The sequence below is a fragment of the Lipotes vexillifer genome, unplaced genomic scaffold, assembly GCF_000442215.2.
Source record: "Lipotes vexillifer unplaced genomic scaffold, Lipotes_vexillifer_v1.1 scaffold664, whole genome shotgun sequence".
NCBI lineage: Eukaryota > Metazoa > Chordata > Mammalia > Artiodactyla > Lipotidae > Lipotes > Lipotes vexillifer.
The window spans coordinates 633,463-659,349 of NW_006782421.1; the positions used below are offsets into that span (position 1 = coordinate 633,463).

Below are 25,887 nucleotides of genomic sequence, written 5' to 3' on the forward strand. Positions count from 1 at the left end.
TTTCAAAGAAGTTAAACAGGGAATCAAGATTTTTCTATTTCCTTCTGTAAACTTCTATTTAAAGAAACAAAACAAACCGAAAACAATCAAAAAGACAAAAAGGTACGAAGACAGCAAGTCTTCTGTACGTCACTGGAGCATGAGCTGCTTGAGGTTGTCGTGAAGGATGGTGTCCTTCACGTCGCGGAAGACGAGGCGGATGTTCTCCGTGTTGATGGCCGTGGTGAAATGGTGGTACAGGGGCTTCTGCTGCTGGTCCCGCCGCTTACTCCGGAAACACTCCACCAGGAATTTCTGGACGTCTCTTAAGCAGTGGGGGTCCCCTTCGAACTCTAGAAAGTAGTCTCTGATGCTCACAATTTGCACTTTCTCCTCAAGCAAATCTGTCTTGTTCAAGAAGAGAATTATGGAGACGTTGCTGAAAACCCGGTTATTGACGATGGTTTCAAAAATGTTCAGAGACTCTGTCAGGCGATTGGTCAGACGATCTTCCATAAGCACCTGGTCAAACTCACTTGAGGAAACAAGGAAAAGTATTGACGTCACGCTGTCGAAGCATTCAAACCAACGTTTTCTTTCTGATCTCTGACCACCTACATCAACCATTTTGAAAGGAACATTTTTAATTTCAAAGTCGTACTCGTGAATGCCTTTGGTGGGTCTTCTGGCTAGCAGGATGTCTTGCTGTGATGGAATGTAATCCTGGAAAAGAAAAAACATCGTTTCCTACTCAGTAATCCAGGAGGAATGAGAATTCTCAATGTACTACTAACTGGGCTAGTGGATGGATACGCAAACAAAATTATCTTTCGAATGACAATCCCCTGGTAACATTAAAGCATCATTAAAGCATCAATGCTATTCTGATTCTCATCATAAAACAGCAAGGTACGCTGCAATGTTAGTGTCCGCACTGGTTCGAAATTCGCTGCAAATGAAGGCGCCTAAGATTTTTTCAGCCTGCCAGACGACCCGAGTGTCCATCCACGCGTGACGCCCACCGTGCCAGCAGCCGCCTGCCGCTGCGTGGCCACGGCCACAGTCACGGCTCCTCGCCCCTCCGTCAACAGCGGTGGGGCCCCAAGTCAAGGTTCTCCGCCCCCCCGCGGCTCCTGCTCCACGCCCCCGCCTGCAGGACCTACAGCTCTAGCCGGGTCGCCTGTGTTCTCACTGCTGCGACGCGGCCTCTGCTCTGCCCCCTTGACCGAGCTCACTTTTGCGGGGCTTCCCACCTGTTGGCGGGGGGCCGTCTCCGTGGCAGGGCCCCAGCTTTCCTCCTCTGCCGGCACCCGTGCCCGGACACAGCGGTGCCTCGGAGGGAGGGTCTACACCAAGACCCTGGACAGACGGACGGACGGACGGACAGACGGAAGCTGCTGGCCTCCCGAGCCCCCGGCTGCGGCCGACAGAGAGTGCCCCTGGGCAGTGAAACTGGTTCTTTCCTCCCAGCTTAGTATTTTTCCAGAACTTTGATGGAGCTTTTTGACAATACTGAACAGGAAGGCTTTAAATGCTCATCACCAAGGTCACAATTTTTTAAAATCAAGGCAAGATTCTAAAACAATGCCAACTGTTACTTACAGTGCTGCATTTTATACCTTTCCAAATACTATGATTTTGAAATTTCATTACAGTGTGAATACTTATCTCCTTAAAATAGTGTAGCTAAGAATCAAAAAAAAAAAAAAAAAAAAAAAAAAAAAAAAAAAAAAAAAAACAAAAAAAAAAAACAGAAAAAAACCCAGCAGTTCTCAGTTGTCTGCAACCCATAGCGATGTATAAAGTGCCCACAGGGCTCTAATGAAACACGCTGGGGTTCGCACGTGTCCCCCCAGCTCCCGCAAATGCACACGCACCTGCCTCACCTGTCATCAGCACCGCCCTGATTCTCTGCCCGGCCCCAGCTTTTGGCTGAACATTTAATCATGAACTGTTTCACAGGCTGATACGGTTGTATTTCATTTTAAAAGAGCATAACATACATCAAATGGATTAACGTGCTACCATTTACATAAATATTCCCCTACTAGTGGTAATTTAAGTTGGTTCCAATTTTTTGCTTAATATAAATATGCTGCAATTAAAATTCTCATGCACATCCTTCTTTTCCCCCCTTTTGGGCTACTTCCTGAAACCGACTAACCAGGAATAAGATGGTGATGCAGTCAAGGCTTGTGAAGATTTTCACGACTGGGACACTTAATGTCCACCTGCTCTCTAGAAAGGTGGGGCCAGTTCACAGCACTCGTGCGTGCCAGCCGCCTCAGAAACAGGCCAGCCCAGAGGGGCAATTTTTAATTTTCTAATTTCGTAACAATAAAAAGTTCTTTATTATTGCCTTAGTTAGGAGCTCAGGGCTAATTCACATAAAGCGCAAACACAGGGCGAGGGAATCAAGTGCTCAAGGGTCTGGCAGAGTCACGGGGATTAGGACTGTGGATTCTAGAGCCAGCTGCCCACAGACCACCTGGGTGACCTGGGACAAGTCATCACTTAACCTCTCTGCGTCTCAGTTTTCTCACCTGTGAAAAACACAGACAACAGCACCCACAGGGGTGCTGTGAGGACTAAACACGGCAAGTGGGTGAAGCGCTTAGGAAACGGGTTCGGCACACAGCCCGTGGGTTACTGTCTAGCGGTTCCCACTGTCACCACTGCTGCCAAGAGAGGGAAACCAAGGCAGCGACGGCCCCCTACTCGTGCGCACCTGACAGCGCTCCACGGATGCAGCCTCTTCAGTCCCAACACTCGCCGTCTTCGTCCCCAGCCCCGTCCACCAGGACGCTCTCCCGCCCACGTCCTGCCCCGCCCGCACCCCAAGCCTCCCCCTCACGGTGGACCTTCTCCGTCACCTCCTACTTTATATCAAATCCCACTGCTCCCTCTTTGAACCTTCCTCACCTTTTCTTTCCCCTCTTTATTTTCACCGCCCCCGTTTTTTAACGTCTCAGCCTGGATTACCATCTTGCCCCTTGGTCCTCCGCACCTCCTGGGTCCACCTCTAAGCCCCCCGAGACCACCCCTCCTGCACCATGCCCTCAGAGCTGGTGGTGAGGCCCCTCCCTGCATCAGACCAGACCTCGCTGACCCGGCTTCCATGACTCTCCTTGTTCCTTGTTTTCCGGAACCGGCAGACTCTTCCCCACCTCGTCAGGCTCCCCAGAGCCCAGCGTGGAGAGCTGCACGAGCCTCACATCCTGAGACCGCTGCGTGTCCAGTCAGTGTGATGCGTGACTGTGCAACGAACGGCGCATCCAGACCCTGGTGACTACCTTCCTGAAATCTGTTCTTGTACGTTAGAGCCAAGCACTTCTGTCAGACAGATGTGCCTCCTGACCCCAGGCATGGCCCGCTGTGCACGTCCCCTCGTCCCCCCCAGCCGCCCAGGCTCACGTCCTCTCAAGGGCTAGCTCCAGCTTCTCCATCCATGAACTAATACCATCTTCACCATCAGTCTCAATGAATCGTCCTCTGTTTGTTTTATGTATGTTAGTTTTGTCTCTGACTAGAATGAGTTCCTTAAACATGGAGGTCAAAGAACCAAACAGCTAATGACGAGCAGTTATTGCAGCTGTAAGGCACCAATCTGAACACCTCACTGGGTGCCATGGATTGAACTGCGTCCCGGCACGGTCCCCGCACACCCCGCCTGCATTCATGTGCTGAAGCCCTAACCCTCAGTGTGACTGTCTTTGGGGACGGGGCTTTTAGGAGGCGACCAAGGTTAATGAAGTCATATGGGCGGTGTCCTAATCAGATAAGTGTTGGTGGCCTTAAAAGAAGAGGCCATACACTTCTTGCACATGTGTGTGTGCTGAGCAAAGGCCACGTCACGGCACAGCGAGAAGGCCACAGTCTACAAGCCAGGAAGAGTCCTCACGAGAAACCGACCACGCTAGCAACTTGACCTTGGACTTCTAGCTTCAAAAACTACAAGAAATAAAGGTCTGTTATTTAAGCCACCCAGTATGTGGTATTCGTTATGGCAGCCTGAGCAGACTTTTGAGACATGGGGTTTATTTCACGTAATCACCCCCGAACCCGACGGGGATGGTTCTCTTACTATGCCCATGACATGGATGAAGAAACTAACGTTTAGAGATGCCTAAGGTCACACAGCCAGTCTGCGATGGAACTGGGGTTGGAACTCTGGTGGTCTGGCTGCAGAGCCCTGTCCTTGACCCCTGTGGTTCCATCTCCCAGAGGGTCATGGGGCTTGGCACACAGCGGGGATTCAACGGTCCCAGAAGTTCAGTCAGAGATGGCGAGGCAAACGCAATCCCGTGACCCGTCTGATGTGTACAGAGTGGGCGGCCAGTCTGCAGCACACCCACATTTATTCTCCTCGCCTTTACAACTACCTACTGATCACAAAAACACTTTTTTGTTTTTATTCCAGATGTGGCCTCAAAACTGTTCTCAACGTAAGACTACGCAGCCGGTACAAACTGACTGGGGCTGGCTCCGAGTCACTCGTTCCGACGCTATTTGTTGAGTGCCTACGAGGCACCAGGCACGGTCACCGGGCAGCAAGAACTCAGCCCTTCACAACCAAGACCCGAGGTCCTTGCCCTTAGGGAAAGAGGCGGGGGAAAGACCAGCAAAACCTATGAATGAAGAGACCAACTGTAATAAGAACAATCAAGCCTGAGAACAGCCAGAGCTGATGCTGAAGACAAGAGGAGGGGACCCACCTCGAATGGTTGCTCAAGGAAGGCCTGTCCGAAAAGGCAGACTGAGAAGAACGGGGCAAATGCGCACTACTGGGATCAGAAAACATGAAATAACTCTTCAAGAATTAGTTTATCTACTAAAGCTTCTCTCCATTTGGCTTATGCTGAACTTTTTTTTTTAAGGCTTATTGCAATCTGACCACACGGAAAAGTGACAATGAAATAAGTCTTAATTCAAAGTCCCACTGATGTGGATTGAGTGAGAACAAAAACAGACAAATACAGAGACCCTAACTTCTAGAGCACCTGTGCCTACGAAACAGGTGGGTGGGAGAAACACACACCGACTGAACGGCAGACAAGTGCAATTCAGCAAAATACAAAAGAATAAGGGAAAGTGCAAACCTTAGCGTCTAGACACACATGCGCTACTTTACCTACTTGCAACAGGCTTCATTGTGTGCTTTTTCCTTCTGTTGTATTTTTCAAGTTGAACATCTCAAAGAACCCATAAAACCACGTTAAACTTTACAACAGAAATCTGGTTTAAGAGGAGGCATACGAAGCTGTACTCAATTGAATGGGTCACCACTGACGCTAGGGCAATGGCTTTCGAGCATTTTCTAAGCAGCACAGAGCTTCCTTCCGGTGAAGTCTCTGCACAAGTCCAACAGGGCCAGCGGCCAGCACCAGCCCTCAGCAGTCGGCCACGGCCTCAAGGGATGCACTGCAGGACAGTCTGATGGTCCAGCTCCTTTGCAAGGGCGACTCCTCCCACATCACGGCCTTGAGAATCCAGCCTCCTATGCTCCAACTCAACCCACGGGGGTCCTGAACTGGAAAATACCGTTTGCTGAAAAGTTCTGAAATCAATCAGCCCATCACGGTCTTTTGGTTTCCACTTACGGAAAAGCAAAAGACACTGACGCAGGCTAGTTAATGTGCCATCTCATTTTCAAGCATAAACTTCTTTCCATAAAGAGTTTTACTTTCACAAAATAGTGGCCAGGGCATTCCTCAAGGAAACGGCAGAGGTCAGGACAGGAGAGGGGGAGAACATGAAGCAGGAGCAACCGGCATACACTCTGCCACTAGGAAAAAGGATACGCAGCTTAATACATCGTTTTTCTAAGTTTCCTTATCCTAATTGCTGCTTTCAAATGGCAATAAACACAAACATTCAGTCTGAAAACTTACGGGTTCTCCAAGTTTATCCAAGTTATCCAGGAAATATTTTACAGATTCACCCTGAAAACAAGAAGAAAATAAATAGTTATTAGGGCTTAGAAATGGAAGACTTTGTTATAACAGTTTATATTAAACTGTCTGGTTGTACACTTAATCCAAATCCAAACATACTTTGTTTAGTCACCAATTTCAGACTGAGCAGCTAACCCCACTAAAGACGTATAAATGTCTGCCTCTGTCAAAGTGCTACAGCCTGGTGAGGCTCACGGAGTCTTTACAGAAGCGATACCCCAAGCACTCATCCATTCGGACAGGATCACATGTACGTGTTCTGATATATCTGTGTATCCAAAGGGAAGATGTAATTAAAAGGTGAAAACTGCTTTTGCGATACACATACAATTCAGGTGGGATTATTTCTGTCTACATTTTTCAATCAAGTTTATATCAAGAGCGAAGCAGGGATGAGGTGAGAACACCTAACAGGCAAGTGCCTAGACAGACACGCCTTTTTGCTCTGGAACCCTGAATAATGCTGCAGGCTTCACCTCTCCAACAGGTCTTCTCTACCTGAGTGATCAGTCTACTCTCTCTGAGACCAGACTCCTATCAGACCTCAGGCAATTTCCAACATCTAAAGTGCATGAGAATACATTCCTAAGAGGAAATACTCGAACAACGGACCGGCAGGCGAGAAGGTCCGTCTGCGGAGAGAAGGGCTGTGTCTTGGAGCCTCCCAGGGTCCTCCCTGTCCTGCTGGGTTTCTACCAGCGCAGCACTGGTCCTGCCCGAAACTGCTACCCCAAGCTCCAGAAGGCGGTGCTTCTTTCATGCAGAAGAGAATCCCCTGGAGATCTTGTCTCACTGCAGGTTCTGAGCGGCGGGCAGGGGCGGGGCACGTATTCTGCAATTCAGGTGATTTCTGGGACCACAGTTTGAGTCACGAGGCCTTAAAGCAGCAGCTCTCAAAATTTTAGTCTCTGGATCCCTTCATACATCTTAAAATTCTTCAGGATCCCGAAAAGATGTTGTTTAAGTGGGTTATAGCTACCAATACTTACCACATTAGAAAGTAAAACTGAGACATTGTAACAAATATGTTATTTATTAATTCATTTAAAAATATCAATAATAAACCCATTCACGTTAACATATTTTAGTGTAGCTTAATAAAAGCCAGTGAGACACTTCTGCTTCTGCATCTGGACTGCTACTACAGGTCGTTTCAGCTGTAGCATACGAAGATCTGGCCTCACAAAGAATGCTGATTGGAAAAGGGAGCATTTTAATAACCTTTGTGACTGTAGATATTTTTGTTTCTACACCAGAATTTGACAAATGGTAGTTTCTTAAAAGTGACGTCCCTGTGGAATGGAAAGCCTACCAATGAACTTTTTGCACTTTAGTTACAGACACTAGAATTCACTGGTCTGTCTTGTACTTTGAATGGGTCTTTCACCCACCCACAATTTTATTAACACCAAGCGCTGATCACATGGAACATGGTGGGCAATTAAGTATACAGATCTTCCAAATGTTGGCATGTTTCATGACATAATATTAAGAAAATCATATTCATTAATATCATAATGATCTCATAAGAAGCCTTAAGGCTTGGGAAGTTGACAACCTCACAGTGGTGGGCAGATACAAGTTTTCCTAAATTCTGATTTTCACTTGAAAGCTCAAATTTTATCAATGGCAACAAATACTGTTATTTTCCTTGAACTTGCAGGCTAACTTGATTCATTTTCTAAAAAAATGCCTGTCAAATGCCCAAGTCTGAGTAAGTTGGTTGTTTCTTTCAAGTAAAAATGGTGTTCCATGAAAAATACAGTTAGTCCAGCTCACGTCACAACCAGTCACAAAAGTGCTTTCCCCGGAGACCACGGTCCTGCTGCAGGAGCGTTTTCAGGGTGCCGCCCAAGCCATCATACAGTGTAGTACAGAGCTGCTGAAACTGAGATCTAAAACAATTTTTACTGCTTAATCAAGGATCTCTTCAGTGAAATTGGTGTGTGTGTCTTAAACTGCAGACGTAGAGCGGTGATGAATACACCAACTAGTAATGTGCTTGGGGCTGATACCCCATCTGCGCTCAGGCACTGGCTGGCAACTGCTGCCCTGCTGTCCTGTTCTATCGGTGCGAGTGTCAGCTTAATGAAGGGAAAGAACATCTTAAGTGACGCTCTCAAGAGTGCTGAACATGAAGACTCCTTTTAAAGGGTTTCTGGGATCCCCAGGGGTCCACGGACCGCACTTGGAGAACTGCTGCCTTAAAGCACATGGAGAGCGCGTACACAGGTGTGTGTGCTTGTGGTGGGCATGGTGGGGTGGGGAGGCCTGGCTGTGATTTCCTCGTGACTGCAAAGGAGCAGCGGCAGATGATTCTGCTTTTTTCTGGACCTGGAATATTCGTACAGTGTTTATAGCACCTAAAGATGATTTTTAAGAGAAGGGAAAAGAAAAAGCTTCCAAAAAATTCACTCTGGGGTAATGAAGAGATTATTTGGTCAAGCCTGTATGGGCACTTTGCACTATTTCATCCATTTTAATGAAAAACATAATATTTTTGTTTTTATGATGGATAACATATATAGGCCAAAGGGAATTTGGGCTTAATCTTTAAATAACATCAATATTTACTTACTGAGTTGTTTGTACAACCCAAATGAGGTTATATATTTAAAATACTTTAAAAAGTAAAATTCAAACGAATACTACCAATCCTGTTACACTGAAGTATACACGGTAGAGTCTCTTGGACAAATGTGATAAAAAGTATTCACTCTGTTTCTGTATGAGTAAGACTTACAGAACTGTTACCCTTTCAGTAATGTGCATATTGAATACTTACATAATGTTAAATACCTTAAATGAAATTTAAAACATTTCAAAAAGGTGCTTTTTGGTTTTTTGGGGGTTTTTTTGCGGTACGTGGGCCTCTCACTGTTGTGGCCTCTCCCGTTGCGGAGCACAGGCTCCGGACGCGCAGGCTCAGCGGCCATGGCTCACGGGCCCAGCCGCTCCGCGGCATGTGGGATCTTCCCGGACCAGGGCACGAACCCAGGTCCCCTGCATCGGCAGGCGGACTCTCAACCACTGCGCCACCAGGGAAGCCCCAAAAAGGTGTTTTTTGACTGGTGTTATATGTTGCATTAACTGACTTTTCTTGATTTTAGAATTAGTAAAATTCACTGCGGAAAACTTGAAAATTAGAAAAAGGAACAAAGAAGGAAACAGGCAATAATCATTAATTCCACCGCCAGAAGCAACTACAGTTAACGCTTGAAGAGACTGCCTTCCAATCACTTTTTGTACATTTAACACTGTTGAAATAATATAGACAAATCTGCATCCTTATTTTTCACTTACATAACTGTAAGTACATTTTAATGGTCAAAATAATTCCCAGTATTTATATGCTAAAAAGTTAACTAAAACCGCTAATCTAATGTTGGATATTTGAGTTATTTCCACCTTTTAAATAAGGTTTTAATATTTTAAAAATAAATAATGTTGTGTAAACAGCTTTATGTGCTCTTGAATTACATTCTTAGAAGTGATCTCAGAAGAATTACTAAGGCAAAGAGATCCAACATTTTTAATACGCCTACTACTCACTGACACAAAGGTCCTATTGATTCTCTCCTACACAACAGTTACAACACTGAGTATATGAATAGTGAAACTATGAGGACGAAAAATAAGCCAAGATCACAGGTGAGTGTTTTACCGATGCTTCTGTAATAAGCTAGAATGCGAACTCTCAAAGGCCCCACACTGTGCTGGCTGATGCTCATCACTTTAGGGGCCCCAGAGCAAAGGAGCTCTGTGTAAAAGAGAAAATAACACGTTCCATGTCCAAATTGACAATAAAGGTTCAACTACACAAAAATTTACTTCAATTAATATTGCTGTTTAACTAATGGTCAAATAAACGAAGGTTAAAGTAACCCTAAGATGAATATACTATCGAAAGCAGCAAGCCTCTTTCCCCCCTTTAAAAACTAAATGCTTACACCGAACCCATCATTTCTGAGGGTATCAGGAAATTGGTATACTCATTCTAGCGACCTTGCAAATTCACACAAACTTTTTAGAAAGTTATGAGTAGTACACTTCATAAAACTTTTAATGAATTTTGCACATTCTAAGGAATTTACTGAACATAAAACGACACAAACAAAATGATATTTTACTTGATGCTACCTATAATAGCAAGATTTGGAAGTTTATTTTTCCACTTATTACGGGAATGAGTTAATAAATTTTGGCACACTAACATAACAACATAGTATAAGTCATCAGGTAACAATTATTTCGATATAATCGCTACATATGAAATATGTATGCCATTAAGAGCTAAATTAAAGCAGGGGCTGACAAAGCTAAGCTCCGCAACCCCTTACCCTACCCACACGCTGCCTGTATGCTCACCCCTACACTTACTTGGCAGCAAAACCTGACCTGAAGTGGCTGAGGCTCTTTATATAAGTCTTTATTTCTCCTACTTAGTGAAACTGTTCAAATGTTTTGCTGCAAAAGAAGTGTGGAGGGACTTCCCTGCTGGTCCAGTGGTAAAGAATCCACCTTGCAATGAATGCAGGGGACGCGTGTTCGATCCCTAGTCGAGTAACTAAGATCCCACATGCCGCGGGGCAACTAAGCCCGCGTGCCAGAACTACTGAGCTCGCATGCCTCAACTAGAGCCCGTGTGCCTCAAACTACAGGGCCCACGCACCCTGGAACCCATGCACCACAGATACAGAGCCCAGGCGCCATGGAGCCTGTGCAGCACAGCTAGAGAGAAGCCCGCGCACCACAACGAAGAGCCTGCGCACCGCAATGACAGATCCCACGTGCCATAACTAAGAACCGACGCAGCCAAAAAATAATAATAAAAAATATTAATAATAAATAGAAAAAAAAAGAAGTGTGGAGATTACGTAATAAACAGTACATGCATTATATTATCTATCTGTAATCCAAAAAATTCTTAATGCCATTAATAAATGTGGACTCGGGGATTTACGATAAGAATAGTTCTGCATTACATATGCTTTGATTTTCACTATTTAAAATATGGACAAGGTAACTTTGCGCTTCTGTGAGTGACTAATTCTCTTCTCAAAAAAGTAAAAAAGGAAAAATCATCCCTATTTGTTCTTCTCTTGGTATTACAATACAAATATTAAAAAGTATTTTAAAAAGTTCTTTTCACTGAAGCTTCCTGATTTAACTACATTCCCTAAGAGGGAATCTTAGATCGTCGGGGTTCAAATTATTACATACCTTTGTTTATTAGGAATTCATCATCTCACCAAAATCAAATAATACAGCACAAATATGCACGTGCTCCTGTTATTAAGTTTCAACTTCTACTGAAGAAAGTTTCATCAGTGTAATTTACAAAGTCCTTTGTGCACTTGAGACTGTATAAAATCTAAATAAAAACATTTTAATACATTTCACACATTTAAATGCGTGGATTATCCCTAATATTTTAAGTCCTAAATAAAGTGCCCTTTGCCTTCTCCCCCATCACTTGGCCAGGACTCAAGGATTATAAATGCTTTAAAATATTATTCTTATGAAAAACACATTTTGGTTTAAAATAACTCCTCAGTCAAAACAAAGCTATTTACATCATAGGTGATATTACTAATCCTTGCATTTGTGAGAAAACTGAAAGTGGGAGACATAAGAATCATCTTAATCATCTTTTAATGAACGTGGTGGTAACTCTTACTGTTAAGAGATGAAGTTTAGACAAATGAAACTATTCTGAAACAAAAGTTTTAAACACACGCATGCAAACGCACACGAGCATATGAGAACACACACATGCTATAAAAGGATGAATACTTTTCTGAATTAGGTAATTTAAGGGAAATTTCTTTCTTTCTTTTTTTTTTTTCGGTACGCGGGCCTCTCATCGTCGCAGCCTCTCCCGTTGCCGAGCACAGGCTCCGGACGCGCAAGCTCAGCAGGCATGGCTCACGGGCCCAGACGCTCCACGGCACGTGGGATCTTCCCAGACCGGGGCACGAACCCGTGTTCCCTGCATCGGCAGGCGGACTCTCAACCACTGTGCCACCAGGGAAGCCCTAAGGGAAATTTCTTACAGTAGCTTTAAAGACCTTTACTGGAAAAAAAGAGAGAGACAGAGACAGAGACAGAGAGACAGAGAGACAGAGAGACAGAGAGAGAGAGAGAGAGAGAGAGAGAGAGAGAGAGAGAAATCTTTCACAACCTCAAAAAACAAAAAAACCCCACCAAACTAAAAAATATAAAATGTGTGTTATTTGCAATTGAACCACGAAGGACATAGAAAGTGAATAACGGCATCTCTGTTCTCAGTAACCGAGAGCTTCGGCCCTGGCCTTTTGTCTGAGCGTTAGGCCCTCATGCAAATCGGACACCTCGCTCAGTGCCTGGCAGCTGGCGGCCTGGCTCCCGGCGGCCTGGCTCCCTCCTCCCCAAGTGTCTGGTGAATGACGTGTGAATAACCAGGGGGTGAGTCCCCTCAAATCCTTTTCCCTAACCGGTTCAGGGGTGATCAAAAGTCTTCTGGTTGTCTAATATTAACACTAAATCTAGTCCTTTCCCTAACACTGAGCCATCTGCAAGTCTCTAGACTTGTCTGGGCCTCAATTTAACTGTCAGTAAAACGAGGAAGTCACGTGGTTCAATGCATAATCACCAGAGCTCTGTCTGCCCTAGGCAACAATTTCAGTTTGTACAACTGATTTAAATTTAAGTTCTTCTTTCCTTTATCTACGTGCCTGTTACCCTTAAAGTCACTTTTGTTGTGACTCATTATTCAGGTTGTGTTGCTTAGTCTCCTGGCTAACACAGAAGTAAACAATCTCATGTATCGGGCAAGAAAGACCATGGGTTTAAGACTCACTCTTTGTTGGTTATGACTTGAGAGCTCTTGTAACTCTCCTCAGTATGTTTTATGTTACTGAAGGGAATTTTTAATAAAATTCCAAAGAAAAGCCATTTCGCACTTATGACTTTTTAAGTTTAAGATGTCTTAGGTGATCCCTTAGTTCTTTTTTCTCTGTCTGAAATACTGAGGTAACTTCCTAGGTTACTGAAGCAGGGCTGAAGAGTCCAAAGTGGCACAACGGCACTCTTAAAGTTTTCCATATTTCTTTAACCTGTGTATATTTGGGTTCTGCCTAAACAAGGGCAGAGCAGCCAGTGGGCCTGGGTTCTACTCACAAGACAGGCTCTGCTACTGACAAAGCCAGGGAGCCCCAGTGAAGTTAACTCAAGGATAAAATAAAATGACAGATGAAATTAGTTTGTGTCAGCTTTACAGAGCTGAGCCTAAACTAGGAATGGCTTCAATGTCGTCCCCATTTACAAGAGTCATGTGTTAGAAAGACTGTCTTTGCTTGCAGAGACAAAACGGGTCAGGGGCCCTGAGTTCAAAGGTAACAGAAAAGCTGAGAACACAAATTAGAAAATAACTTCTATTAAACAAATGTGTAATTATAGGGATACTTGGCAGTTTATTGGCCCAGTTATCAAACAAGTGACAGATTTATTCAACACCCTCTTCTGCACGGCTAAAATATATAAAGGACAGGATTTAGAATGTACTACTTTAAAAGGATGTGGAGGGGCTTCCCTGGTGGCGCAGCGGTTAAGAATCCGCCTGCCAGTGCAGGGGACACGGGTTCGAGCCCTGGACCAGGAAGATCCCACATGCCGCAGAGCAACTAAGCCCGTGCGCCACGACTACTGAGCCTGTGCTCTAAAGCCCGCAAGCCACAACTACTGAGCCTGCACTCTAAAGCCCGCGACCCACAACTACTGAGCCTGCGTGCCATACCTACTGAAGCCCTTCCGCCTAGAGCCCGTGCTCCGCAACCAGAGAAGCCACCGCAATGAGAAGCCCGCACACCACAACGAAGAGTAGCCCCCGCTGGCCAGAACTAGAGAAAGCCCGTGAGCAGCAACAAAGACCCAAAGCAGCCAAAAATAAATAAATAAATTAAAAAAAAAAAAAAAAAAGGATGTGGAATTTAAGCTAGATAGCCAAAGAATACACAAGAAGAAATTATCTGCTTTTTTAGAAGAATATACTCATTTACTGGCAGCTTTATAGCAACAGGAAGGGGACAACTCTACTTAAACAATATAGGTACAATCTAGAGGAGATTTTAACTTCAAGGGCTTATTTAAATTTCTAAAGTCTATAGAGATAAGGATCAACTTCAGATATTTTAAAAGCAAGGCATACATATTCTAGAAAGCAGTTTGGTAATCTGTAACAGGGGCTTTAGAAACGGCCCAGGCCCGAGCTGCGGAGCAGCACAGGAGCGGAGCGGATGCCACTGCGGCAGAGGGGGAGCCACGGGGGCGGCTCCCTTCTTGTGTTCCATATATTCTAGACCAGGGTCCTCCAACTATGACCTGTAGGCCAGACCCAGCCCACTGTCTGTGTTTGTGTGGCCCATCTAAGGAGTTTGGGGAAAAAGAAAAAAAAATTAAAAGACCACTTCATGACATCTGAAAATGATATGAAATACAAATTTCAGTGTCCATAAGTAACACCGCATCGGAGCACAGCCGTGCTCATCGGTTTGTGCCCTTACTGCCTACGGCTGCTTCCTGGCCGCCACCAGGAGAGCAGAGTCGTGACAGGCCAGGCGCGGTGCTCTCCACTGCACCACGGACTGCACGGACGCAGTTATAACGTGAAAACGTTTCAGTGTCATCAGTAGTGCAATCCCACGACTTTTTGTTTTTTATTATTACTAGTGCACACCCACCAAAACAAGCAGAAAAGAAGAGGACTTTATGTGTCACGCTTTTAAGGCACAGTGGAATGTGGATAATTCTGATATCAAATGAGATGCCAAAGCCCTGTGTTTATTATGCCGTGACCCTACAACTGCGCTAAAAGTACACATGGACATCAATACTACCAGACTAAGCACTCTACAAAATAATCCCAACTCCTACAGAAAAGCAAGTCAGAAAAATTACAAAATTTTAAATGGAACAGCTCATCACAGAATTTCTTCACAAAAGGAAAAAAATGAAAATGAGACTGCAGCTGATAGCTGACAAGTTTCCAAGGAGTTCGTATTTGTTAGCCAAGCAAGGACTGCCACGGACTGCTCAGCGGTTGTGTACTCAAGGGATCAATGCCAAGGGTGGAGTGACTGAAGAATAAGCCTGTATGGATAGGCTGTGTGTGGAAGAACTACAGAGGAGAATATTTTCAAGGAAGCTGAGAAAACACTAAATCAGCACAACCTGAATTGGGATGTGTGTTACAACTGACGGCGTTAAAATGTGTGGAGCAGGAAAGGGACACATTTACAAAGATTGTGGAGACGGTTACGTCATGTATTCTTCACCAGCAGGGACTCTGTAGGAAATACATCAAATCTATATTGTTACTGAACCAGTATTGTTAACGACGAATTTAATTCACTCTCATGGACTTGACCATCACTAGTTCCGTGAATTTTTGTCAGAAACAGAAGCTAAATGTGCTGACTCACCCTATTACACCAGTTGGATGTCTTAGCAGAGGTAAGTTTTTACTGAGATTTTTTGAGCTAACGGATGAAATCGAATTTTTTCTGAACAAGAACCACCTTCAACCACTAATGCAGAACACTGAATGGCTTTTCAAAATCAGCTTTAGGGAAGACTTGATTACATTTCGTAATGAATTCAATCCAAAACTAAAAGGCAAAACAGTTTTTTGCAAACTTTATACTGTGGTAAAATCATTTTGACAATTAGTGTTACTGGAATCATAAGCAATGTCCAACTGCTTTATACCCTTTCTTTGCTGTCAAGTTAAAACAGTAGGCCTCCATTCTCATGCAAATGTGCAGATGTACATTTCTAAAATCAAACTATAGTTCCAGCAACATCTTTCAGACCGTAATACAAAGTGTAAAAAAAAAAAAAAAAAAAGTCCATACTTCAAAATCCATTTAACTGTGCAACGACTGGAAATGGTAAACCTGCGAATGTAAATGACATGCCCAGAGGCAGACATCGGGAAGAAGCTGACAGAATGCTCTAAATGTCTTCCAAGCAAAGTCTATGCTCAATTAAACCCAAATGCTTGGGTTTCCCTGGTGGCGCAGTGGCTAAGAATCCACCTGCTAATGTAGGGGACACGGGTTTGAGCCCTGGTCCGGGAAGATCCCACATGCCACGGAGCAACGAAGCCCCGTGCGCCCCGACTACTGAGCCTGCACTCTAGAGCCCTCAAGCCACAACTACTGGGGCCACGTGCCACAACTACTGAAGCCTGCACGCCTAGAGCCCGTGCTCCGCAACAGGAGAAGCCACCGCAATGAGAAGCCCGCGCACCGCGACGAAGAGTAGCCCCCGCTTGCCGCAACTAGAGAAAGCCTGCGCACAGCAACAAAGACCCAACACAGCCAAAAATAAATAAATAAATAAAATAAAAATTAAAAACAAAACAAAACAAAGCCCCTGCCCCCCGCAAATGCTCACTTGGCAGTACCCATCTGTGTGCAAAGACACTTCCAAGGGTGGAATGTGTAAAATCGTTAATGGATGAACATTTGCACCTGATTGTGATAATAGGGAACACCAAAACCCTGAACCCTACTTAAGCAAAATGTTATCCCCTTCCAAAAGAATCCAATTCTTCTCGTTAGTAAACCTATACTACAAAAAACCGTAGACAACTTTATTATGTTCTGAATTGCGTCAATAAAAAAATCTGTGCAAACCTGAATTCTCTCGTTACACTGATTTTGTCTCTTGGCATGTGACGTCTAAAATATCATACCACCTAGCCCTTTACAGAAAGTTTTCTGACTCCTGTGCTAGCCGAGCGGTTCTTAATCTTGGCAGTGCATCAGAACCACCTAACGTGCTCCTTAAAGACAAAGATTCCCAGGCCCACCACAATTCCACCAAACCAAACTTTTCCAAAGGCCCACGAGTCGTGGTTCTGAGGGGCTGGCTCTAGCATCAGCTCAGATCTGCACAGACAGCAGATTTTATTCAAAACTGGATTTCATATTAATTTTACCTTTTGATACTGATTACATCAAATCATCTAGGGTTTTTTTTAAAAAGCTTTGTCAAAATGCCAAGAATATTAAGAATCCAGATCAGAAACTTATTTAGCTTCATCTTACTACAAAAGTAGGTTTCAAGCAATATTTACTTGAGTTCAACTAGGTCTCACATGAAAAGCATCAGGCCTCCATTTGACATATTTGAATTGTGACATAAACAGCAGAATTAAGTCTAGAAATAGCTTTCTTTTCTCTCTCTTTTTCTTTTTTTTGTGGTACACGGGCCTCTCACCTTTGTGGCCTCTCCCGCCGCGGAGCACAGGCTCCGGACGCGCAGGCTCAGCGGCCATGGCTCACACGCCCAGCCCCTCCGCGGCATGTGGGATCCTCCCGGACTGGGGCACGAACCCATGTCCCCTGCATCGGCAGGCGGACTCTCAACCACTTGCGCCACCAGGGAAGCCCTCTTTCTCTTTTTTAAAAACTGATTTGGTGATTCAGACACACTTTATTTCCTGTGTTACTACAGTTCTAGCAGGCTTCCTCTCCATATTCCTAGAGCCCATTTTCAAATGTCAAACACAGTCCACAGCCTTCAAAGCTTAACTCCCAGAGATTTTTGTGGTTAAAAATTAATGAACCTGGTACTCTAGCTGTAACACTGTTAAGCAGCTAAAAAAAGCATAAATGAGAACAAGTATTAGAAGTGCTACTTATATTTTAGCAATAGGGCCCTAAGGAACTTAAAACCTCAATTAAACTTATAAAATTAATTTGCTTCTGCAACAGACACCGAAACTTTGCATGACAGATAAATAAAGCAATGCAAAGTGTTTAATAAGGAGCACTATCTTTTTGCCTGGTAAACAGGTGAAAATTACACTTTGGAATGAAAAAAGAGGTAACAAAATTCAATCAAATGCAAACTATAAGTAATGCAGTGGATTTCAGTTTGCTACTAAAATGAACCACTGTTGCTTAATCTTGTAAAATGTCTGGAATTTAATTGCAGGCTGATTAGCTATGTCTATAAATGGCAGAAAATTCACTGTGAAGAAATAATTAGAAAAAGATAAGTGAATTAAAAAGCATCCCGGGGCTTCCCTGGTGGCGCAGCGATTGAGCGTCCGCCTGACGATGCAGGGCACACGGGTTCGTGCCACGGTCCGGGAGGATCCCACATGCCTCGGAGCGGCTGGGCCCGTGAGCCATGGCCGCTGAGCCTGCGCGTCCGGAGCCTGTGCTCCGCAATGGGAGAGGCCACAACAGTGAGAGGCCCACGTACCGCAAAAAAAAAAAAAAAAAAAGCATCCCGGGCTTCCCTGGTGGCACAGTGGTTAAAAATCCACCTGCCAATGCAGGGGACACGGGTTCAAGCCCTGGTCCGGGAAGATCCCATATGCCACGGAGCAACTAAGCCCGTGCGCCACAACTACCGAGCCTGCGCTCTAGAGCCCGCGAGTCACAACTACAGAAGCCTACACACCTAGAGCCCGTGCTCCGCAACAAGAGAAGCCACCGCAATGAGAAACCCGCGCACCACAACGAAGAGTAGACCCCACTGGCCGCAACTAGAGAAAGCCCACGTGCGGCAACGAAGACCCAACGCAGCCAAAAAAAGAAAAAGAAGCATCCCATTTTTCAGTGTGGAGGCCCTTTTAGTTATGAGATTAGCATTACCTAAAATAGTTTTTTAAGAGGAAACATAGTTCTTGAGAGTACAAGAAATATTAAAATTCAAAGAAAATCTATATTACCAAGACAATTAAGCAGTGAGAAATTTTCTTTTGAAACCTAAGTACACATGTGATTCTGAAAATGATGGCATAACTCGAAGTTAATACCCAGTTTCTCTTTATATAGAGAAGCAACCACTAGCCAAGTACTGCAAACAACAAACACTTCCTGCAGTGCCAGTAAACTACAAAACAGAGGCGTGTGTCTAAGATGGCGGCTAAGTCGAACGGTTTAAAGCGGTTCACACCCTTGCCATGCACTTTAAGTCCTTCCATTTGCAAGTTTGGAACATTCAAAGAGGAAAAAGAATCAAGACGTAAAATTACAAATCTGTTTACTCTTTAAACTGATTACAGCTGGGAACTGAACTGCCATATGGTGCTGCCCTGATTGCCGTAGTAAGGTTTCTGTATACCTATAACGTGCCTTTAATTTCCATCAGTCTTATAATCCCAAAACTAAGGCAGGTAGAAATGTTCTCTGAATATTCATTAGGCAGGCTTCACTATGCATACATTTGGAGAACATCTATTCAAGAGGAAACTAATTAACTTGCCTTTAAAAGTGACCTAGAAGTACGGCTGTTTTTTCTTTTAAATCAATAATTCATATTTTGTATACACTTGTAATTTCAGCCCTGCAAATACCCTGGTGAAGCCACATCTAAATAAGGAGGCTTTAAATGTTCTATGAATAGACTCTGTGTAACATAAGCCTTTCCATCTAGCATTTACTTATATAAAAGGTTTACAGCAAAAATTAAATGCCAAATATAAGTAAGGTACAAAATGGAAATATTTGAGGTCAAAGCTGGTTAATGAGTCAAGACTCCTCATTTCAATAAGGACGTGTCTAGTAATAAAGACAGAAGGTAATACTTCTTACTGGACGGGTTCTGGGTCTTTTTTCCTCCTTAGTTTTTATTTCAAAATCAACTACACCGGCGCGGCTGGCGAGCCCACACACAGGGCAGGCGTGAGACTCTCCCGGTGCTCAGGCCTCGCCACGAACAGCTTCACTTCTGCGTTCATCCGCCTGCCCGTCCAACATTCTTGTTTTGCCTGGTCCTCACAAAGGACCCATTTTACTATTTCTTATCTTTGAGATGACCTACCTTTTTTTTTTTTTTTTTAATGACTTTCTCTATTCATTTTTCTCTGGACAAAAACATTGTAAGGTATTGAAGTGACACACAGCACATGTTTAATAAGGGGATACTGTCATCTTTATCACTGAAGCATAAAGTACTACCACTCATGCCTGTTCTTTGGTTCACAAGGAGAAAGACAGTATTTACTTATATTCAAAGAAATACAAGCTATTTTCTTTTGCTCTGTAGATAGGTCAAAATTAAGTAGACTCCAACTGAATGCACTTTCAAATTTCTTGCTGGCATCTTCTATGTACACCACTCAAAACTCCCAAAAGAGCCAAAATTAGTCAGTTACGTTAAAAACCATCCAAACATTTGAAAATATTTTTCAAATTAAATACCTCTCCAAACTAAGATAGTTTATAACAGCCTAAACAGAATTTCAGAAAGAATACCTCTAAACAGTTAGTTTCAGATTTTTCTTGCATATAAGCTATAAAAACAAACTAGTGCACAATATTAGTAATAAGAAATTTTTGGAAAGAAGTTAACACTTTATTTTGTAAATTGCCATTTTCTTGCCACTGCTCACAACTTAATAAATTCTTTTTTATATCAAGTTTTCTAATTAGACTTATCACCAAAATGATTTAAAGCTAATGATCTTAGTTTTCTAAGAGTACTACTGTAGTCCTACCAAATTCCAGCTGACATATAACACAAAAGGTAAATGCAGTTTAATAATTCTACTACAGATGTCACAAAAAAGAAGGCCTTTATTTTATTAAAATGCTTCATCCTGAAGAGACAGAAAAAAGAGTTTGGCCATATGTCTAATAAGCATTTACAGGTGCTTATGTCTTACACTTATATGCTGTTCAACTTTGTTATCTTAAAGTATCAATTTTCTTCAAAACCCTATGTAAGGGGCTTCCCTGGTGGCGCAGCGGTTGAGAATCTGCCTGCTAATGCAGGGGACACGGGTTCGAGCCCTGGTCTGGGAGGATCCCACATGCCACGGAGCAACTAGGCCCGTGAGCCACAACTACTGAGCCTGCGCGTCTGGAGCCTGTGTTCCGCAACAAGAGAGGCCGCGATAGTGAGAGGCCCGCGCACCGCGATGAAGAGTGGCCCCCACTTGCCACAGCTAGAGGAAGCCCTCGCACAGAAACAAAGACCCAACACAGCAAAAATAAATAAAATTAATTAAAAAAATAAATACGTTGAAAATTGTTTAAAAAAAAAAAAAAAAAAAAACCCTATGTAAGAATTACAGCCCCTTCTGGCCCAGCCGCTCCGCAGCATGTGGGATCCTCCCGGACCGGGGCACGAACCCGTGTCCCTTGCATTGGCAGGCGGACTCTCAACCACTGCGTCACCAGGGAAGCCCCAGCATTTCTTTATAAAATCTTATTCCCTGAAAAATTAGACACACATTTTAAGTGTGAGGAAGGAGCTGAACACCGCAGAGGCAGGCTATAGCTCTGACACGGCGTACGGTGCTGCTCACTACGGCAGCAACGTGGCATGATTTACCGAATTATTTATTCCATGTCACTATTTACCACCCTACTATTCATAAATACGTATATATGAAAGAATTTTCCATATAAGTCAAAAACTCACATTCATTTCTAGAAGAATGCCTTACCAGTCCTCTGAGAAAAATCACCTCCTCCAAGAAATGCTAATGGCACAACATTAAATGAACAGGATATAAAATTGTACAGAAACTACAGAAAAGTTTAACTCAACAGCCAATACTGTATTCAAATACTGGAAGAAAATACACCCACTGTCAACACAGATGTCTTGGGGTGGAGGTATGGTGGCTAACTAGATGATATTCTACAATGGGCATACACATGTTTTAAAGTCTAAATTAAAAAAAAAAAAAAGCTAATTTAGATTCTGGAGCCCATTTCAAGTCAAAAAACAAAAACAACTTCCCTGTTTTTCAGTTTTCACATAATGATAACACTAAAAAGCTTAGAGTTTTGAACCCTTAAAAATTCCTCAAAGTTAAAATACTTTTTTGAAAAGGGTCAATCATACACAATCCCAACAGCATATAAAGAAATGTCTCGAAGTCTAAAAGAAATGACCTCAATTGTTAAAAAAAAAAAAAAAAGAATGTGCAGTTTTCCAACATAAGACATAACTTCCCAAATATAGTTTCAATTCCCCTGCTATCTAAATAGAGGGGCTCATACAAGCACTTTTTAACACCCAGAAGTCCTTGTGAACGGACACCAGATGGAAAGCTCTGCTCTGGGCTGATGTGCTGCAATGCATCTTGAAATCCCCACAACTCAAACATTACACAATAATCCACGTTAATTAACAAAGTAATTCTATGCCTAAGATCACACAGCAGGTGACAGGAAAACCCAGACTTTGATGGATTTCACATTCAAGCCATCACCCCAAACTCTCCGCAGCAGAGGAGCTCCACACGCCACCCCTCACCTCCGATCAATCAGGTCAGACAGCAAAGACACATGCAGCCTGTGAATGTTTTACATGTTGATGAATGTGGGTAACAGCTCGTAACGTGTGCTGGAGTATCAATTCCTGTTTCTAAGTCACTACGGGGTTAAGCGTGTTATTAAGGGACACAGGGAAGCACAGCAGTAATTATGACTGTCACACCCAAACTAGCTACGACCTTAACCTCGACGGACCTGGTTTTTATGTACAAAGCGAAGCGAACTGGCCTACCTGTCCTCCTAGGCCTCTTCTCAGTCAGTAAACACTTGCCGATTCTGCACACTCTCGGAAGAGAGGCTACCAATGCAGCACTCTACACCGTTTACTGTACCATTTGCAGCCACCGCTGAGTGACTTACCCGCTCCTCACTGGATCGAGAGCCTCCGTGAAGGCAGGCCAGCCAGGCAGCTCCTGAGGCCCAGGGCCTGCTCGTCCCAGAACACGGTGTGGGCGGATACTCAGCACACGCTTGCTGAAGGAGGGAAGGAGCATCACTGCTAAGTCACCGCCCTCACTGCATAAGCAATGGTCTCAAGTAAACATTATTTGTGTTTGCCTGGCCCAACAGATTAACACTATCATTAACTGATATTACCTCTTCTTCTGAGAGTGAGATTCAAAGAAACTGGTTAATACAAATACAATATACTCTTAGACTTTAAAAAGGCTTGAAAAAACGCAACCTAGTACGTCAGGTGGGCTGACCGTACTGCAAAAGGGAAATGAGGAGGGTCAGCTGGACTTCAAGAGAAACTTCTCCACTTCCTCACATCACCTGCCAGTCAGCAGTACCCTTCCTGCTGTCCGGAATCAATGGACACGTCCGTCTTCACCTCACGAGACCTCTCAGTGGCACGTGGCGCTCCTGACCATTTATTCTTCTTTAAAACCCTCTCCTGGCCCCCATGGCATTACACGTTCCTGAACATCTACCTTTCTGGCCATCTCCGCTAGCATCTCTTCCTCTGAACAGTCTCAAACAGTTTGAAGGTTCCTTAAGACTCTTTCCTAAGCCCTAATTTATTTTAGGCCCTTTCCCTGAGTAACTGTATGCATTCTAAAGACTTTAAGTATCATCTGAATACAAAGAGCTCTGAAATTTCTCCCTCTAGCACAAAGCTCTGTTCTAGATTCCAGACATATATATCCAACCGTCTACCTGATTCCTCCTGTATGTCTCAGAGAGCTCAAAATCTTATAAACCCAAACGAAAGCCTCACCCTTCCCCCTCAAATTTCCTTCTCACAGGGTCTTTTCATTTCAGCAAGAAGCATCACTGCCCACCTGGCTGTCAAAGCAGAAATCCAAGTCCCTCTTTACTCCTGCTTTCCTCCCTCCCCTCGGTCAATCCATCGGCAGCCCCGTGACTCCCCTACCAAGTGTCCCTGATGCGTCTCCATGGCGATCACCGGACAAGGAGGGCTCCTTCTGCAGAAGCCTCCCAGCTCTGCGGCTGCTCGGGCCCCAGGACAGCCCAAAGGCTCTGCTCCCTCCCCTCGGACTCCCGCATGCAGGCGAGCCCCGGCCCGCTGCAGGCCCTGCACACGTGGTGCTCCTTCTGCCTGTCCAACTCTCCCCTCTCCTGGCCTGGCCAACCCTTTCCCACCCCTGGGGTCTCAACTTCAGCAGTCACCTCCTCTGACTGCCCTCTTGCTTCCGCTCCTTCTCCGCCAGAGCATTTATCACAGGCGGGGTTATTTACTTGTTTGCGTCCAAGAGCAACGGGAACAAAGATTACTCTCATGTGGTTCGCCAGCAAGTACCCAGCCTGCAGAAAAGCTCCTGACTCATTAGCAGGTGGCCAGTAACATGTCCCTGAACAGCTGCTGAAAGCTGCCAGGTACCATGATTTCACTAAGGTTTAACTCCTGTTAAAGAGGAACACGTCTCCCGAAACGTGCCGCCCAAGGCCTTCTTGTTCTTTTACACTTGCCCTTCAGTTTTCACATTGGAGAAGAAAAGAATTCAGATTATCATGATGAAAAACGGATACTTCTGAAGTAATGCCCTAAACCTTAACATCTGCACATAGTATAAAATACAGTTACATATAAAAATATCAAATGGATATGTATATATATTCCTATCAAAAGAATAAAGTTCTACAGAATGATTTTTTTTTTTAATAAAGCACCTTTTTCAAAAGAAAGCTATCTTACATTAAGGGCCAAATGTGCAAAACAAGAGATGGGAAGCATGGTTTCTTACTAGATTGTAACGCCATCTTAAAATTGATTGTAGCATTTGATCATAACATAACAGTTTAAAAAGTCAAGAAAAAAGTTAAGTATAATTCTCCTTACCCTAGCCTAGAGTTGAAATGTATATAATCTATATGACGATTCAACGCCCCCACCATTTTTGAAGCCGTAGCTAATAAAGGCAGTTTTACTGCAAATGTGGCAAGTCAGTACCAGTTAAAAATGGGAAATCATTTGTACTGCAATATCTTAACTCAGTCGGCTAAATCACATTACTCTTTTAAAAATATTTCAACTAGGATATATATTTGAAGCTTTGTGAATATGAAGCATTTAATTATTTAGGTTTTAAAAAAAATCACTAAAAATGAATTTAAGAGACCACTGGACATCTGAACAGCAGACAGGCTTACCTGTCTGAAGCACAAGTGTGTGCATCCTCTCATCTGTGAGGCCTCGCGGAGCCAAGCTGGCCAGGAAACCCCTTGTGAGCAACTCGCTAGCGACCTGGAGAAGCTAGCACCATTGCTCACTGCCAGCGGCTTCTGTGAGTGTTTCTTTTACTTAATATCAATAAATGGAAACCACCACACTACACTGTGTGAAGCCTAAATGCAAGTCACATGATATAAGAGGACAGATTCTCTATACAATTTCTATTGAGGAAGTTCATTCCATCTAACAGGAAAATAATTTTTAAAAGATTACGCAGGGATCAAAAAATGGTAACCAGGATATTGAAAAGGAAAGCGAAAGTCTCTCACCCCCATGACAGCACTCGTTATCCCAGCACTTCTTGTTTAACCTTTCTAGAAGGGAGAAGAGAATGTCCTATTAACAGGCTAAATGTAGCTGCACTGGTTGGAAGAACCCAAAGACACTGGGTTATTTTGGGGGACGGAGGTGATAATACAGGAGTTTTGTTTGCTGGCTAACATTGTTTTTAAATGGCAAAATTAAAATTTCGGGGCTTCCCTGGTGGCGCAGTGGTTGAGAGTCCGCCTGCCGATGCAGGGGACGCGGGTTCGTGCCCCGGTCCGGGAAGATCCCACATTCCGTGGAGCGGCTGGGCCCGTGAGCCATGGCTGCTGAGCCTGCGCGTCCGGAGCCTGTGCTCCGCGACGGGAGAGGCCACAGCAGTGAGAGGCCCGCGTACCGCAAAAAAAAAAATTAAAATTTCGTTTTCTTTAGGGGAGCAAAATTGAAATTTGTTTATCTTGCTCCATTATTCTTTTAGGCTAACGTTTTCAGTTGGTTTTGTTTTTTTTTTTTTAAACAAAGTGGTCAGTAGTTCTAAAATCTCACAAAAAGTAACATGAAATCTTACAAAAAAAGGTTCAGTATTTTATGAATATAAGGAATTTTTTAGGTTGGAAAAGAAGCCCAAATACCCTCCTCAACGTGAGTCCTCACAACACCTCTGCCAGGCCACAGGCACAGGAAATGGCAAAAAGGGAAA

General features: G+C 43.8%; 1 protein-coding gene across 2 annotated transcripts in view; it reads right to left on the minus strand.

The window, feature by feature from the left end:
- Positions 1 to 129: 129 nt before the first annotated feature.
- GNA13 (G protein subunit alpha 13) overlaps positions 130 to 25,887 on the minus strand; it is a 38,207-nt gene continuing 12,449 nt past the window's right edge. For both annotated transcript variants that reach the window (XM_007455271.1, XM_007455270.1), the window contains 2 exons: positions 5,871 to 5,921; positions 130 to 702 (listed from right to left, as the gene is read on the minus strand). In XM_007455271.1, coding sequence (XP_007455333.1) covers positions 130 to 702; positions 5,871 to 5,921 — 624 coding nt within the window. The remainder of the gene's footprint in view (positions 703 to 5,870; positions 5,922 to 25,887) is intronic.